Source organism: Equus quagga, chromosome 2, assembly GCF_021613505.1.
Source record: "Equus quagga isolate Etosha38 chromosome 2, UCLA_HA_Equagga_1.0, whole genome shotgun sequence".
Classification (NCBI taxonomy): Eukaryota; Metazoa; Chordata; class Mammalia; order Perissodactyla; family Equidae; genus Equus; species Equus quagga.
This window is the reverse complement of record NC_060268.1, coordinates 105,497,645-105,512,688: the sequence shown is the minus strand read 5'-3', so window position 1 is coordinate 105,512,688 and position 15,044 is coordinate 105,497,645. Positions and strand designations below refer to the sequence as shown.

Sequence of the window (15,044 nt, the reverse complement as noted above, 5' to 3'; positions counted from 1 at the left end):
TTTTCTTCTAGGATTTTTATGGTTTCAGTTCTTACATGCAAATCTCTAATCTATTTGGAGTAAATTTTTCCATATGCTTCAAGATAATGGTCTACTTTCACAGTTTTGCAGGTAGCTGTCCAGTTTTCCCAGCACCATTTATTGAAGGGACTTTCCTTTCTCCATTGTATGTTCTTGGTTCCTTTGTCAAAGCTTAACTGTCCATAGATGTGTAGTTTTATTTCTGGGCTTTCAATTCTAATCCATTGATCTGTTTGTCTGTTTTTGTACCAGTACCATGCTGTTTTGATAACTATAGCTTTGTAGCATGTTTTGAAGTCAGGAATTGTGATGCCTCCAGCTTTGTTCTTTTTTCTCAGGACTTCCTTGGCTATTCGGAGTCTTTTGTTGTTCAATATAAATATTTGGATTCTTTGTTCTATTTCTGTGAAGAATGTCATTGGAATACTGATTGGGATGGCATTTTATCTGTAGATTGCTTTACGTAGTATGGACATTTTTATTACGTTTATTCTTCTGGCCCGTGAACACGGAATATCTTTCCATTTCTTTATGTCTTCTTCAATTTCTTTCAGTAATGACTTATAGTTTTCAGTGTACAGGTCTTTCACCTCTTTGGTTACATTTATTCCTAGGTATTTTATTCTTTTTGTTGTAATTGTAACTGGGATTGTATTCTTGATTTCTTTTTCTGCTAGTTCATTGTTAGTGTATAGGAATGCAATTGATTTTGTACCCTGCAACTTTGCTGTAGTTGTTGATTATTTCTAGCAGTTTTCTGGTGGATTCTTTAGGGTTTTCTATATATAGAATCATATCATCTGCAAATAGAAAAAGTTTCATTTCTTCCTTTCCAATTTGGATTCCTTTTATTTCTTTTTCTAGCCTAATTTCTCTGGTCAATACCTCCAGGACTATGTTGAATACGAGTGGTGAGAGTGGGCACCCTTGCCTTGTTCCTGTTCTCAGAGGGATGGCTTTCAGTTTTTCACCATTAAGTATGATGCAGTGGGTTTGTCGTATACGGCCTTTATTATGTTGAAGTACTTTCCTTCAATACCCATTTTATTGAGAGTTTTTATCATAAATAGATGTTGGATCTTGTCAAATGCTTTGTCTGCATCTATTGAGATGATCATGTGATTTTTATTTCTCATTTTGTTAATGTGGTGTATCACATTGATTTGCAGATGTTGAACCATCCCTGCATCCTGGAATTAATCCCACTTGACTGTGGTGTATGATTCTTTTAATGTATTGCTGTATTTGGTTTTCCAATATTTTGCTAGGATTTTTACAGCTAAGTCCATCAGTGGCATTGGCCTGTAGTTTTCCTTCTTTGTGTTGTCCTTGTCTGGTTTTGGTACAGGGTAATGTGGCCTCATAGAATGTGTTAGGAAGTGTTCCATTTTCTTCAGTTTTTCAGAATAGTTTGAGAAGAATAGGTACTAAATCTTCTTTGAATGTTTAGTAGAATTCTCCAGAGAAGCCATCTGGTTCTGGACTTTTGTTTTTTGGCAGGTTTTTGATTGCTGTTTCAATCTCTGTACTTGTGATTGCTCTGTTTAGATTCTCTGTTTCTTCTTGATTCAGTTTTGGGAGGTTGTATCAGTCTAGGAATTCATCATTTCTTCTAGGTTATCAAATTTTCAGGCATATAGTTTTTCATAGTATTCCCTTATAATCCTTTGTATTTTGGCAGTAATTTCTCCTCTTTCATTTCTAATTTTATTTATTTGAGCCTTCTCTCTTTTTTCTTGGTTAGTCTGGCTAAGGGTTTGTCAATTTTATCTATCTTCTCAAAGAAACAGCTCTTAGTTTCCTTGATCCTTTTTACTGGTTTTTGGTCTCTATATCATTTATTTCTGCTCTGATTTTTATTATTGCCCTCCTGCTGACTTTGGGCTTTGTCTGTTCTTTTTCTAGCTCTGTTAGGTGCACTTTAAGATTACTTATTTGAGATTTTTCTTGCTTGTTGAAGTGGGCCTGTATTGCTATGAATTTTCCTCTTTTGACTGCTTTTGCTGCATCCCATAAGAGTTGGTATGTTGTATTTTCATTTTTGTTTGTCTCCAGGTATTTTTTAATTTCCTCTTTGATTTCTTCAATGATCCAATGGTTGTTCAATAGCATGTCTCCACATATTTCTGACTTTCCCAGTTTTGTTCTTGTAGTTGATTTCTAGCTTCATAGCATTGTGGTCAGAAAAGATGGTTGGGATGATTTCAATCTTCTTGAATTTATTGAGGCTTGCCTTGTTACCGGACATATGGTCTATCTTTGAGAATGTTCCACGGACACTTGAGAAGAATGTATATTGTGCTGGTTTTGGATGGAAGGCTCTATATATGGCTATTAAGTCTATCTGGTCAAGTGTTTCATTTAAATTTACTATTTCTTTGTTGACTAGGTGTCTGGATGATCTGTCCATTGAAGTAAGTGAGGTGTTGAGGTCCCCTACTATTATTTTGTTGCTGTTAACTTCTCCCTGTAGATCTGTTAATAATTGCTCTACGTATTTTGGTGCACTTGTGTTAGGTGAATATATATTAATAAGTGTTATGTCCTCTTGATGGAATGTCACTTTTATCATTAAATACGGCCCCACTTTATCACTCACTGTGTTTTTCAGCTTGAAGTCTGCTTTGTCTGATAAAAGTATGGCAACACCTGCTTTCTTTTCTTGGCTATTAGCTTGGAGTATTGTCTTCCATCCCTTCATTCTAAGCCTATGTTTGTCTTTGTAGCTGAGGTCCATTTCCTGGAGGCCGTATATTGTTGGGTCTTGTTTTTTAATCCCTCCAGCTACTCTGTGTCTTTTGATTGGAGAGTTCAGTCCATTTACATTTAGAGAGATTATCATTATATGAGGGTTTAATGCTGCCATTTTATCTCTTGTTTTCTGGTTGTTCTGTTTCCACTGTTTCTCTTCCTTTGTATTTTTGACTGCCATTTCATTTTGGTGGTTTTCTGAGGAGATTTTCTCAGTTCTCTCTCTTTTTGTGAATTGTGGTTCCGCTCTGATTCTTTGTTTAGTGGTTACCATGAGGATTGTATGAAAGATATTGGGGATGTGATAGTCTATTTTCTTATAGCCTCTTATCTCCGTTAACCTAAGCAGGTTCCTTCCCTTTCTTCTCCCCTTCTGAGTAACTCCTGTTACATATTGTTCTGTTTTTAATTTTGTGAGTTTGTGGCTAGATTGAAGTGTCTAACATTACTTTTGATGCTTTCTTTCCCTTTCTCTTTTAAGTTGTATTTGAGCCTTTGCCTCCCTGTTCTAGTAGAGAGCTGCAGGTTTCTGATCATGTCTGTCTATTTATCTCCTTCCTCGGAGCTTTGTAGACCTTTGCCTTTTTGTTGCCAGTATGAGGGCATCTTTAATTATTTCTTGCAGGGGAGGTCTGGTGGCGATGAATTCCCTTAGCTTTTGTTTATCTGGGAGAGCTTTTATTTTTCCATTGTATCTAAAGGAAAGTTTTGCTGCATAGAGTATTCTTGGCTGAAACTTTCTGTCTTTCAGTATTTTGAATATGTCATTCCATTCTCTCCTAGCTTGTAGGGTTTCTGCTGAGAAATCTGCTGAAAGCCTGATAGGGTTTCCTTCATAGGTTAGTTTCTTCTGCCTTGCTGCTCCTAATATTCTTTCTTTATCCCAAACTTATGGCCATTTTTACTATTATATGCCTTGGAGAGGGTCTTTTTACTTTGATAAAGTTGGGCATTCAATTAATTCATTTATCTGTAAATCTGAAACCATAGCCATGTTTGGGAAGTTCTCAGCAAGTATTTCTTTGAACAAGCTCTCTGCTCCTTTCTCCCTCTCTTCTCCCTTTGGGATACCTATAATCCGTATGTTGCTTTTCCTAATTGAGTTGGATATTTCTCAATGAATTCCTTCATTTTTTTAAAATCTTAGTTCTGTCTCCTCCTCCACCTGTAAAATTGTTACATTTTTATCCTCAGGAAGACTAATTCTTTCCTCTATAAAATCAACTCTATTTATTAATGATTCTAGATTATTATTTAGTTCATTAATTGTGTTTTTCATATCCAGAATTTCTGCTTGATTTTTTTTTTATAGTTTCAAACTCTTTGGTGAAGAGATTCATTTTATTGCTGAGCTCCTTGAATTGTCTTTCCGTGTTTTCTGGTAAGTTGTTGAATTTCCTTATGATGGCTATGTTGAATTCTCTGTCATTTAGGTTGTATGTTTCTGTGTCTTCAGTGTTGGTTTCTGGGGAATTGTCATTTTCCTTCTGGTCTGAATTGTTGCTGCAATTTCTCATGGTGTTTGATGAACTATTCTTTTGTTGGGGGGCATTTGTGGTATTTTTAGGATGCACATTCCCTCTGTTACTGCTAGGAGGGAGAAGGAGCAGTGTTTCTGGTCCCACTCCATCTGCTGGAAGCTGTGGGGGTATTATGGTGCTTGCCTCAGCCTGGGATGTGTTCAGGCACTTGTGTGGACTGTCCTTGTTGGGTGGATCTTCCTTGCTAGGCTAGGGCCACATTTTGGTGCCTCAGGGGTGCTCTGGGCTACCCCTCCCAGCCATAAAGTGATTACCAGTGGGCTCAAACCCACCGTGCCTATTCCTGAAGCCACCCGGGACACGTTCCCTCTTTGGAAGTGCCACTGTGAACATTCACAGGGGCCTGGGAAGTGTTTGCCCCAGTGCAGAAATCTGCTGAGGTCCCTATTAATGATCCTCAGTCAACAGGCCACTGAGCTGGCAGGCAGGTCTTCCCTGTTGGGACCTTGGCTATGACTGCTCCTTTATGGCACAGGGGCACAGTTGGCTCCCTCTCTAAGCAGGAGAGTGACCATGAGTGTGGGCTAAGTGTTACCCCATCCTCCTCTTATGGTCACCCCACTGTGTGTTCCCTCTTTCTGGGTGCTTGCACCAGGTTGGAAAGCATTTGTGTGCATGCATGGGGCTACTGGGGGAGTTCAGTGTGTGCTCATCTATCTCCACCACTTCCTAGGGGGCCAGACCATCCACCCTCAGATGTATAGCTTCACGTGTCCCTCAGACATCCTGTTGTGCTGTGTGGGCTTCCTCCGTTGGTCAGCGAGTGTCCATTTAGTTGTAGTTCAAAAGGGGGAGAGACAAAGGGAACAGCTCACTCAGCCATGTTGCTGACATCCTGATGTCAATGATTTATTCTTTTACATTGCACAGTATTAGTTCATTATACATGTACACCACAGTCTTCCATTGTTACATTGAAGGACATTTGTGTCCTTTCCAGTTTAGGGCTACTATGAATAAAGCTACTGTAAATATTCTTGTATAAGTGTTTTTGAAGACATAGCATTCATTTCTCCTGAGTATATAACTTGGAGTGAAAGTACTGAATTAATTATAGGATAGGTCATAACACTATAAGAAATTGCAAAACAGCTTCCAAAATTAGATTTAGGCTCTCAGCAGCAATGCATGAGAATTCAAAGTGCTCCACCTTCTCACCAACACTTGGTCTTGTAAGTCATATTTAATTGGAGGCATTCTCTGTAAATTGGTTCAGCCACTGTGGAAAATAATATGAAGCCTCCTCAGACAGTTAAAAATAGAACTACCATGTGATCCAGGAATTTCACTTCTGGGTATATACTCAAAGGAAATGAAAACAAGATATGGAAGATGTACCCGCACTTTCATGTTTATCACTCACAATGGTCAAGCTAGAGAAGCAACCTAAGTGTCCATCAACTGATGAATTGATATAGAAGATGTTCTCTGTCTATGTATATTACAATGGAATACTACTCAGCCATGAGAAAGAAGGAAATCTTGCTATTCACATCAACATCCATGGTTCTAAGGGAAAGTGTGCGAAGTGAAAAAGTCAGAAGACAAATATTGCATGATATCTTTTTTCTTGATCAGTCTTGCTGAGTGTAACAATGCTATGAGTCATTTCAAAGAATAAACTTTTGCTTTGTTAATATTTTATTTTATTTGCTTTTGATTTCATTGATTCATATTTGTGTGCTTTCATTTTTACATGAATTCACATTTTTATGCATACTTTGGGTATAATTTCCTTTTCTTTTCCTACATTTTAAAGTTGTAAACTTAAATGATTCATTTTATAACTTTTTTTCTAATATGAGCATTAATGCTATAAATTTCCCTCTAAGCACGGCTTTAGCCTGCATTCCACAAATTTTAATACATTGTGCTTTCATTTTTTTGTATCCAAAATATTTTCCAATTTCCTTAGTAGTATTTTCTATAGTCCAAGGGTTATTTAGAAATGTGTTGCTTATATCCAAGTATTGAGAAATTTTCTGGATAAATTATTGTTATTGCTTTCTTATTTAATTCAATTGTGGTTGCAGAATATATTCTGTATATTTTCAGTCTTTTGAAATGTTTTGAGATTTGTTTTACAACTCAGCATAAAATCGATCTTGGTGAAATTTCCATGAGCACATGACAAGAATGTGCACTCTGTAGATGCTGAATGTAATAATCTAAAATTATCAGTTAAGTCCACTTAGTTGATAGAATCATACAAATCTTCTATATAATTACTGATTTTTTTTGGCCTTTTTGTTCTATTATTTACTGAAATTATGGTGTTAAAACCTCCAACTACAAAAAAAAAAAAAAATCAAACAACCTGATAAAAAATGGGCAGGGGATATGAACAAACATTTCTTCAAAGAAGATATACAGATGGCAAATTGGCACATGAAAAGATGCTCATCATCAGTGATCATCAGGGAAATACAAATCAAAACTATACTAAGATATCATCTTACACAAGTTAGAATGGTTATAATCACCAAGACAAATAATAACAAATGTTGGAGAGGGTGTGGAGTAAAAGGAACCCTCATACACTGCTTGTGGGAATGCAAACTGGTGCAGCCACTATGGAAAACAGTATGGAGATTTCTCAAAAAATTAATAATGGAACTGCCATACCACCCAGCTATCCCACTACTGAGTATCTATCCGAAGAACTTGAAATCAGCAATTCAAAGAGACTCACACACCCCTATGTTCACTGCAGCATTATTCACAATAGCCAAGACATGGAAGCAACCTAAATGCCCATCAACTGATGACTGGATAAAGAAGATGTGGTGTATATATATACAATGGAATACTACTCAGCCACAAAAACTGATAAAATCATCCCATTCACAACAACATGGATGGATATTTAGGCGATTATGTTAAGCAAAATAAGCCATATCGAGAAAGACAAACTCTATATGATTCCACAAATATGTGGAAGATAATCAAACACATGGACAAAGAGAACAGATTAGTAGTTACCAGGGGTAAGGGGATAGGGAGTGGGCACAAAAGGTGAATGGGTGCACTTACAAGATGACTGACAAATGATGTACAACGGAAATTTCAGTGTTGTAAACTATTGTAACCTCATTAAAAAATAAATAAAATAAAATTTTAAAAAACCTCCAACTATCATTGTGGATTTTGTTTCTTATTTTTCCTTTTAGTTCTTTCTTGTATTTTTAAGCTCTATCATTGTGTGCATGTATATGTACATTATGTCTTCTTGATGGTTTCATCTCTTTATCACTATAGATTTACCTATCTCTGAAAATACACTTGTCTGTGAAGTCTATTTTTGTGCATATTACTATAGTTACACAAGTTGATGTTTGTTTGAAATTTCTACTTGGTCTGTGTATTTAAACGTTATTCTTATAACCAGCTCATAGCAATGTCTTCCTTTTTACCTAATATTGGAATCTCTCTCTCTGTTGTAATTTGAGTGCTTAGTCCATTTACATTTAATCTCATTATTGTAAAGTTAGGTTTAACTCTACAGTCTTGATGTTTCCTTCTATTTGTCCCCAGCATTATATATTCCTTATTTTCTCCTTTCTTCTTTTGAATTAATCAAGCATTTTTAATATTCCACTGTAATCAGCTTTATTGTCTTTTAAACAGCTTTACTGAGGGATCTTTGACATACAATAAAATGGACATATTTCAAGTGTACAGTTTGATAAGTTTTGACATATTTAAACAGTTGTAAAATCACCACCACAACGATTATAATGAAAATATTCATCAGCCCAGAAGTTTCCTACTGCTGCATTGCGATGATTCCATTTTATCACCTTCGTGGGCTTCTTAGCTATAACCCTGATTTTTATTTCAGTGATTACCTTAGGGCTTATAGTCTAACTATTTTACTTGTCACCGCCCACCTTCAGTGAGATTTTACCACTTCACATATAATATAAGAAAATTATAATAAAATACTTCCATTTCCACCTTGTCAGCCTTTATGCTATTCTTGTTGTAGATTTTCCTTATACATATGTTATAAACCCCACAATGCCTTGTTACTATTTTTTTTGACAGAGTCAATTGTCTTTCAAAGAAACTTAAATAATTTTAAAAAATCTTATACACCGACCCAGCTACTTACTGTGTCTCCTGCTCTTCACTCCTTTGCATAGCTCCATATTTCCATCTGGTATAATTTTTTTTCTCTTAGGAGGACTGACTTTACCAATTATTATTCTGTAGACTTGCTGGTGATTAATTCTTTTAACTGTGGTATGCCTTCATTTTTTAAAGATATTTTCATGAGTATAGAATTCTAGATTGGCAGATCTTTATTCAGAGTCCTTTAGAAATTGTGCCGTTGTATTCTCACTTCCTTATTTTCAAAAAGAAATCTTTATTATCTTTATCTTTCTTCCTCTGTATGAAACGTGTCTTTGTTTCTTCTGGCTGCTTTGAAGATTTTCTCTTTATCACTGGCTTTAAGCAAGTTGATTGTTATTTGCTTTGCTATCAGTCTTTTCATGTTTCTAGTGTTTGCGTTATGCTGAGGCTATTGATGCTGTTGTCATGAAACCTAGAAAAATTTTGGCCACTATTTCCTTAAGTAGGTTTTGTCGTCGTCCCTACACACATACACTTTTCCATCCAAAATCTAACTCTATGCATGTTTGGTTGCTTGATTTCTCCCATACTACACTGACACTCCTTTCAGTTTTAAGTGGATTATTTTTGTCTTTGTGTCTTTTATTTTTAAAGGTTTCTATAACTATATCTTCAAATTTACTCATCTTTCATCTGCAATGTCTAACATTCTATTCACCCCATCCAATAAAATTTTCATCTGAGACATGTAGTTTTTGACTCAGAGAAGTGAAATTTGCTTTTTTAAAGCCACTTTATTGAGGTATGACTGACACACAAAAAGCTGTACTGATTTAATGCATACAACTTGTTGAGATTGGAGATGAGTACACACTCACAAAACCATCGTCACAATCAAGTTTTGTGGTAAGAGCATATAATGTAAGATCTATCTTTTAGAAAATCTTAACTATACAATACAGTAGTATAGCAATAGGGTGAATGTTGTACAGCAGACCTGCAGAACTTATGCATCTGGCAGTACTGAAACTTTGCATACTTTGATTGACACCTCCCCATTTACACATCTCCCAACCCCCAGTAACCACTATTCTAACTCTGGTCCTATGTGTTTGAATATTTTAGATTCCTCATTAAAGTGAGATCATTTAGTACTTGTCTTTCTGTGTCTGGCTTATTTTACTAGGTACAACATCCTCCACGTCCATCCATGTTGTCATATATTTCAGAATTTCCTTGTGTTTTAATGCTCAATAATATTCCATGGATGTATATACTACATTTCCTTTATCCATTCATTCATCGATAGACACAAAGATTGTTCCTATATCTTGCCTATTATGAACAATGTTGCAGTGAACAAGAGAGTGCAGATGTCTCTTTAATATCTGGACTTCAATTCCTTTGGATATACACCCAGAAGTTGGATTGTTGGATCATATGGTAGTTCTATTTTTTATTTTTTGAGGACCCTCCATGCTATTTTCCATAGCAGCTGCTCCAATTTTACATTCACATCAACAGGCTACAAAGGTTCCCTTTTCTCCACATCCTCACCAATACTTCTTGTCTCTTGATTTTTTCATAAGAGCCATTCTAACAGGTGTGAACTCATATCTCATTGTGGTTTTGATTTGCATTTCCCTGATGATTAATGATGTTGAACATTTTGTATTCACTACTTTCTTAAAACATTCATTTGAATGTTTTCTTTGGAAAAATGTCCATTCAGGTTCTTTGCCCATTATTATATTTGGATTATTTGGGGTTTTGTTGTAATTGATTTGCATTAGTTTCTTATATATTTTGAATATTAACAGGTGTGTATGGGCCCAGATTCAGACCTGGCTCCTGTCACTAACCTGCACAAGTGGGCTCACCTTCCCCCAAGCCCCCTAGGTGTGCGCCTGCATGCCCTGAGCCCAGCTGCTCTCACCAACCTCCACTGCCCTGTGTACTCCTATGGGGAGACCCTGCTGCCAATAACCACACAGTTCACAGGTCATTCTGGGGAAAAAATCATTGACAATGTGATACCTTAAGCAAAGAATGTATCCCAAACGTCAGAAAAAGAGACAAGCCTACACAAAAAATACATGGAAATTGTTATACATACATAGGGTGGACAAAATGTGTTCTGTTAGTTGAGTAAAATCGAGTCTAATTCTTACATAACTATGTGCCCAAATCTTCACAACACAGCCATTTACCATTCCTGCAATCACAGAATAACGTGGTCAGAGCAAAACATGTTAATAGCCATTAACCGACCATGCCAAGCAACCTCCCACTCCAGGGATTTTCTCACAGCACTTTGTCTCCAAATCTATCATTTCCTATCAAAATCTTGGAAAACTAGGTTACAGTTGTAATTTTTCCATTAAAACATCCCGTCGTCTTCTCTCTGTCAGGCTTAAATTTAGTTCCATTATAGTGTGCCTCATGTGTCACATGAGGTAGCAATAGTGTCATTAGTACTAACAAAGGACATCCAACGGTTAGCACATCAAACCTCTCATTCCGCAAATGAAGACACTTTGTAGCTTCATTTGAAGAGACTTTACATTCACAATAAGACTTCTTTCCAACTCTGATTAAATTTCCCTCCCCCAATTCCTTTACATTTTTCTTGTAGTAGGGAAACAATCTTAACTATTTAATTCATTTTTCCACAACTTATAATGCTTCTTTCTTGTGGTGCTTCATCTTCTGGTCTTCGGTACTAAAATCAACCTGGAAAACCAGGAAAACCAATGGGAAATTTCAGATTGAACCTGAGGCATTTATATGTTTTCATCATAGTGGGAACTAAATTTAAACATTCCTATTCTATTTATATACAGAATAGTCATATTGAAAACAATTATATTGAGTCGCTACAAGTAATTTTATTAATTATTAATACCATGACAGTTATGTATTGATGTGTCCTTCAAAACTCAATATAGTGACCATGTTACATCTATCCATGAACCAATTTGATATTCCTAATACTTGTGAATTCCATTCTCCATCCTCTTGCAATTCCCACAAGTAGATACTTGAAACCACATCTTCCCAACTTTGAGATTCCACATGCGTCAAACAAAGTCATTTATATGAGGCTCTTCATTAAAATGTGTTGAATGCTTTTGATCTAAAGGTAGTGAAAAGAAGATCAAGGCAGAAAAATTCATCCCAATATAAGAAAGAACATTAGAGCTTTCAAATAGTGGACTATATTGGATTGAAAGATAAATTAGGCCCTATTCTAAGAATGAACAAACAGAACCTTTAAAAACACATTTGTAAGTCCATATAGTAGATTTTGGAAATAGGAGGGAGATTCCTTACATGAAGAAGGTGCATTCACCCTCTGAGAGTTTGCGTTCTATCTCTACAATCTAACCCTGGACAGAGCATCCCTGAGAGCCTGGTGAACCTGCTTGTTCCGCAGAGTGTAGACCACAGGGTTCAGCATCGGGGTCACCACTATGTCCACAAGTGCAGCCTCTCTTTTGGAGTCCAGCTGGGTTGTTTGCTTTGGTTTCATATATATCAGAACACAGCTGCTGTACATCAGAGAGAGGACAACGAGGTGAGATGAACAGGTGAAGAAAGCTTTCTGTCGCTCTTTGGCTGATGGAAGACGCATGATTGTGACTGCTATGTTGCTGTATGCAATGATGGTTATTATAAGGGGTGTTAAAATGGTAAATGAAACAAAGACAAAGGCCAACATTTCAATAGATCTGGTATCAGAACAGGAGAGCTTAGTTAAGGGCCCAAAATCACAGAAGAAGTGAGGGATGACATGGGGGCCACAGAAGGATGACTGGGAAAGCAAAATAACTGGAACCACCATGAGGAAGAATCCCAAAGCCAAGCAGGCAGTGACCAGGAGGAAACACATCCTTGGGTTCATGACGGTTGGGTAATACAGAGGTTTGCAAATGGCCAGGTACGGATCCAGGGATAATACAGCCATGAGGAAGAAAATGGTTGCCCCCACGAAAAGAAAGACAAAGGCTTGTGTGAAGCAAGCAGCAAAGGAAATTGATTTCCTCCCTGACAGATACATGGCCAGCAACTTAGGAATAACAGTGGTTATGAAACAGCATTCACAAAAGGAGAAACTGCTGAAGAAGAAGTACATGGGTGTCTGGAGGCGATGGTCAGCCCAGGTGATGGTGATTATGAGTGTGTTTCCCATGATGGAGGCCAGGTATGCCAGCAGATGCACCAGGAAGAGAACCTTCCCAAGGGGCTGGACAGATGGAAAGCCCTCCAGGGTGAATTCTTGGACTGCTGTCCTGTTTCTTGCATCCTCTATCATTGACTTTTCCATTTCTTCAATCAACTCTCTTTGTGCTATTTTGCAGGCTGTCATGACTAAAAAAACGGAGAACTCTATTTTATTAAACTTATAAAATAGTATAGGCATGGTGACTGGACTTTATTATTTTAAACATTATATTTTATTGTAGTTTATGCCCATTATTAAATAAAAATAAGCGATATTTATCTTTGATTATGTTTATGTTAAATACGGCCTAAAATCCTGGATAAATAAGAACTGTGCTATGGCTCCAGGTTTTCATAAAGGATAATGTAATTTTCACAGTGTTAGTCATTTTCCTATGTAGTCTATTGCCAAGCAGGAAAAAATGTCCTTCTTTTAGTTATATATCTGATCATGCAACCCATTCCTGGTAAGATACCACTTCTATCATGCATCCACAAGGTGAATATTGCAAAGAGAAAACTGTAGCCTTAAAACCAAACTTATGATAATGGATTCTGTCATCTCACAAGAAAAATATTCCTCTGTGTTATCTTTAAGATTTGTCACCCATATTTGAGGACATAAAATCACTTGTGGCAGAACTTCCTGTGGCTCTAGCGACAGCCCTCTACAGTGAGTTAGGTTAGAAGAGTAGCAGATGGACTCTAATCAGATTGTGGGAGACCCAGGCCAGGCCATTGGCCACAGAGCTTGAGACCACTCAGTAGAAGAGAATCTTCCCTCCCCTGTGTGTCAAGTGGTCCGTCTAGGGGGGAATCTCTGTCTTTTGACCCTTTCAGTCCCTATATTTAAGGAACACCAGCCTGAGGATAGAAAGAGGGGTTGCATGCCTTAACCCCATAAATTATATTCTGATTCATTCTCTCCTCCCTTTGTCCACCTAAATAAAATATCCTCTTTCACTCTTTAAATCCACAAACTTCTCTTATGTGAGCCCTTGTCACTCTGGTCAACTAGAGTTCACCTCACATCTCTGAATTGGCTGTTGATTTAGCCAAACCCCCACTCTTTTAGTAAGCAAGATTAGCTTGAAGAGGAACAGACTCTGATTCAGTTTACAATAAAATGAACAGCAAAATTACCCAAAATTGCCATGTTCTCACCCAGATGCAGCTCCCAGTAACCAGAACACTGTCCTCTCCTTTTTCACTCTTCGAACAAACCAAAATGCTCATCTAGGCAATTAGAAATGTAAAAAAATAAAAGAAAGAAACAATGGCATTAGAGAGGACCCTGATTTGTCTCAGAGAAATTTCAACATATGCACCGGGGCTACTAAGCATCCTTCTTCATAAGAATGCAGAGCTTTCCAAAGTTGAGATAAATTGAAGTGATAGCGCCATGGCAATCTTGCCTGATGAAATCCTGGGAAAGAAAGAAGAGCACATACTGCCCACAAAGTTCTACTGGACTCTAGGAGTGATTTCTCTTGGAATCTCAAAATGCTTTCATACCCTGCTTGCAGGCCCCAGGGTCCCCAGACTCCCAGTCTACTCCTGCAGGAGCCACCACCAGCAGGAAACCCTTCTTGTTGGGTAAATGCTACAAGGAATGGTGGGAGACAATACCTTCCTCAATCACACTGGTCCCTTGTACACAGTATTTTTCTGACATGCATTTCATGGCAGATAGAATGCATTACAACTCCCTCACCTCTCCACATTGGGGAGAATGCACACGTCATTGGGAGCAGAGATGAAAGTGAAGTTAATTTTCCCCATCATATATTTCATATTGGACTGTCTCTTAACACCAATCAGGATCCACTAGGACCAGTAAGCAGACCCCAAACACATCAGGCCTCATTAAAAGATATAATAAGGCCATCTAGAGATCAATGTCCCTCTCGGAGCCTTGGTGGCTGCCAAGTGGGCATTGTTGGAAATGGAAAATTATAATACAAACACCATAGTTACTCTATCTTTATGTATGCAAATCTAATAATATGGAATCCTAAATGTCTGCATTGTCCTCCCTGAAAATCTTCAAAGTGGAGCACATATAATCCTACCAGAGTTTATGAAGTCTCTATTTGGATTAGATTACTAAAGTGAAGTTGACAAGTCAATTGGGGAATTTGGACCCCCACCTGGTGGTAATAAGGTGAAGTTCTCCCTTTTCTGCCAGAGCAGTGCCAAAGAACACCAGCATTATAGGTAAATCAAAATGGAATTCTAAAAAAGTTCAAGTAATCCACATGAATGCACGGGGAAAAAAAAAAACAGGGAAATGAAAAACAAACAGAAAGTAAAACATAAAATGGCCAGCTTAAGCCCTAAGACATCAAAAATTACGTTATTAGGTTAAATGTGAATGGTTTAGATACACCAATTAAAACACATATTGATAACGTAGATTAAAAATTATGA

The 15,044-nt window shown here is 37.2% G+C and overlaps 1 protein-coding gene across 1 annotated transcript; it reads right to left on the bottom strand.

Moving 5' to 3' along the window:
- Positions 1-11,766: 11,766 nt before the first annotated feature.
- LOC124233637 (olfactory receptor 2AP1-like) lies at positions 11,767-12,717 on the bottom strand. The gene has a single exon (XM_046650781.1). It carries the CDS (start codon positions 12,715-12,717, stop codon positions 11,767-11,769), a length of 951 nt encoding a protein of 316 aa, XP_046506737.1.
- Between the last annotated feature and the right edge of the window lie 2,327 nt (positions 12,718-15,044).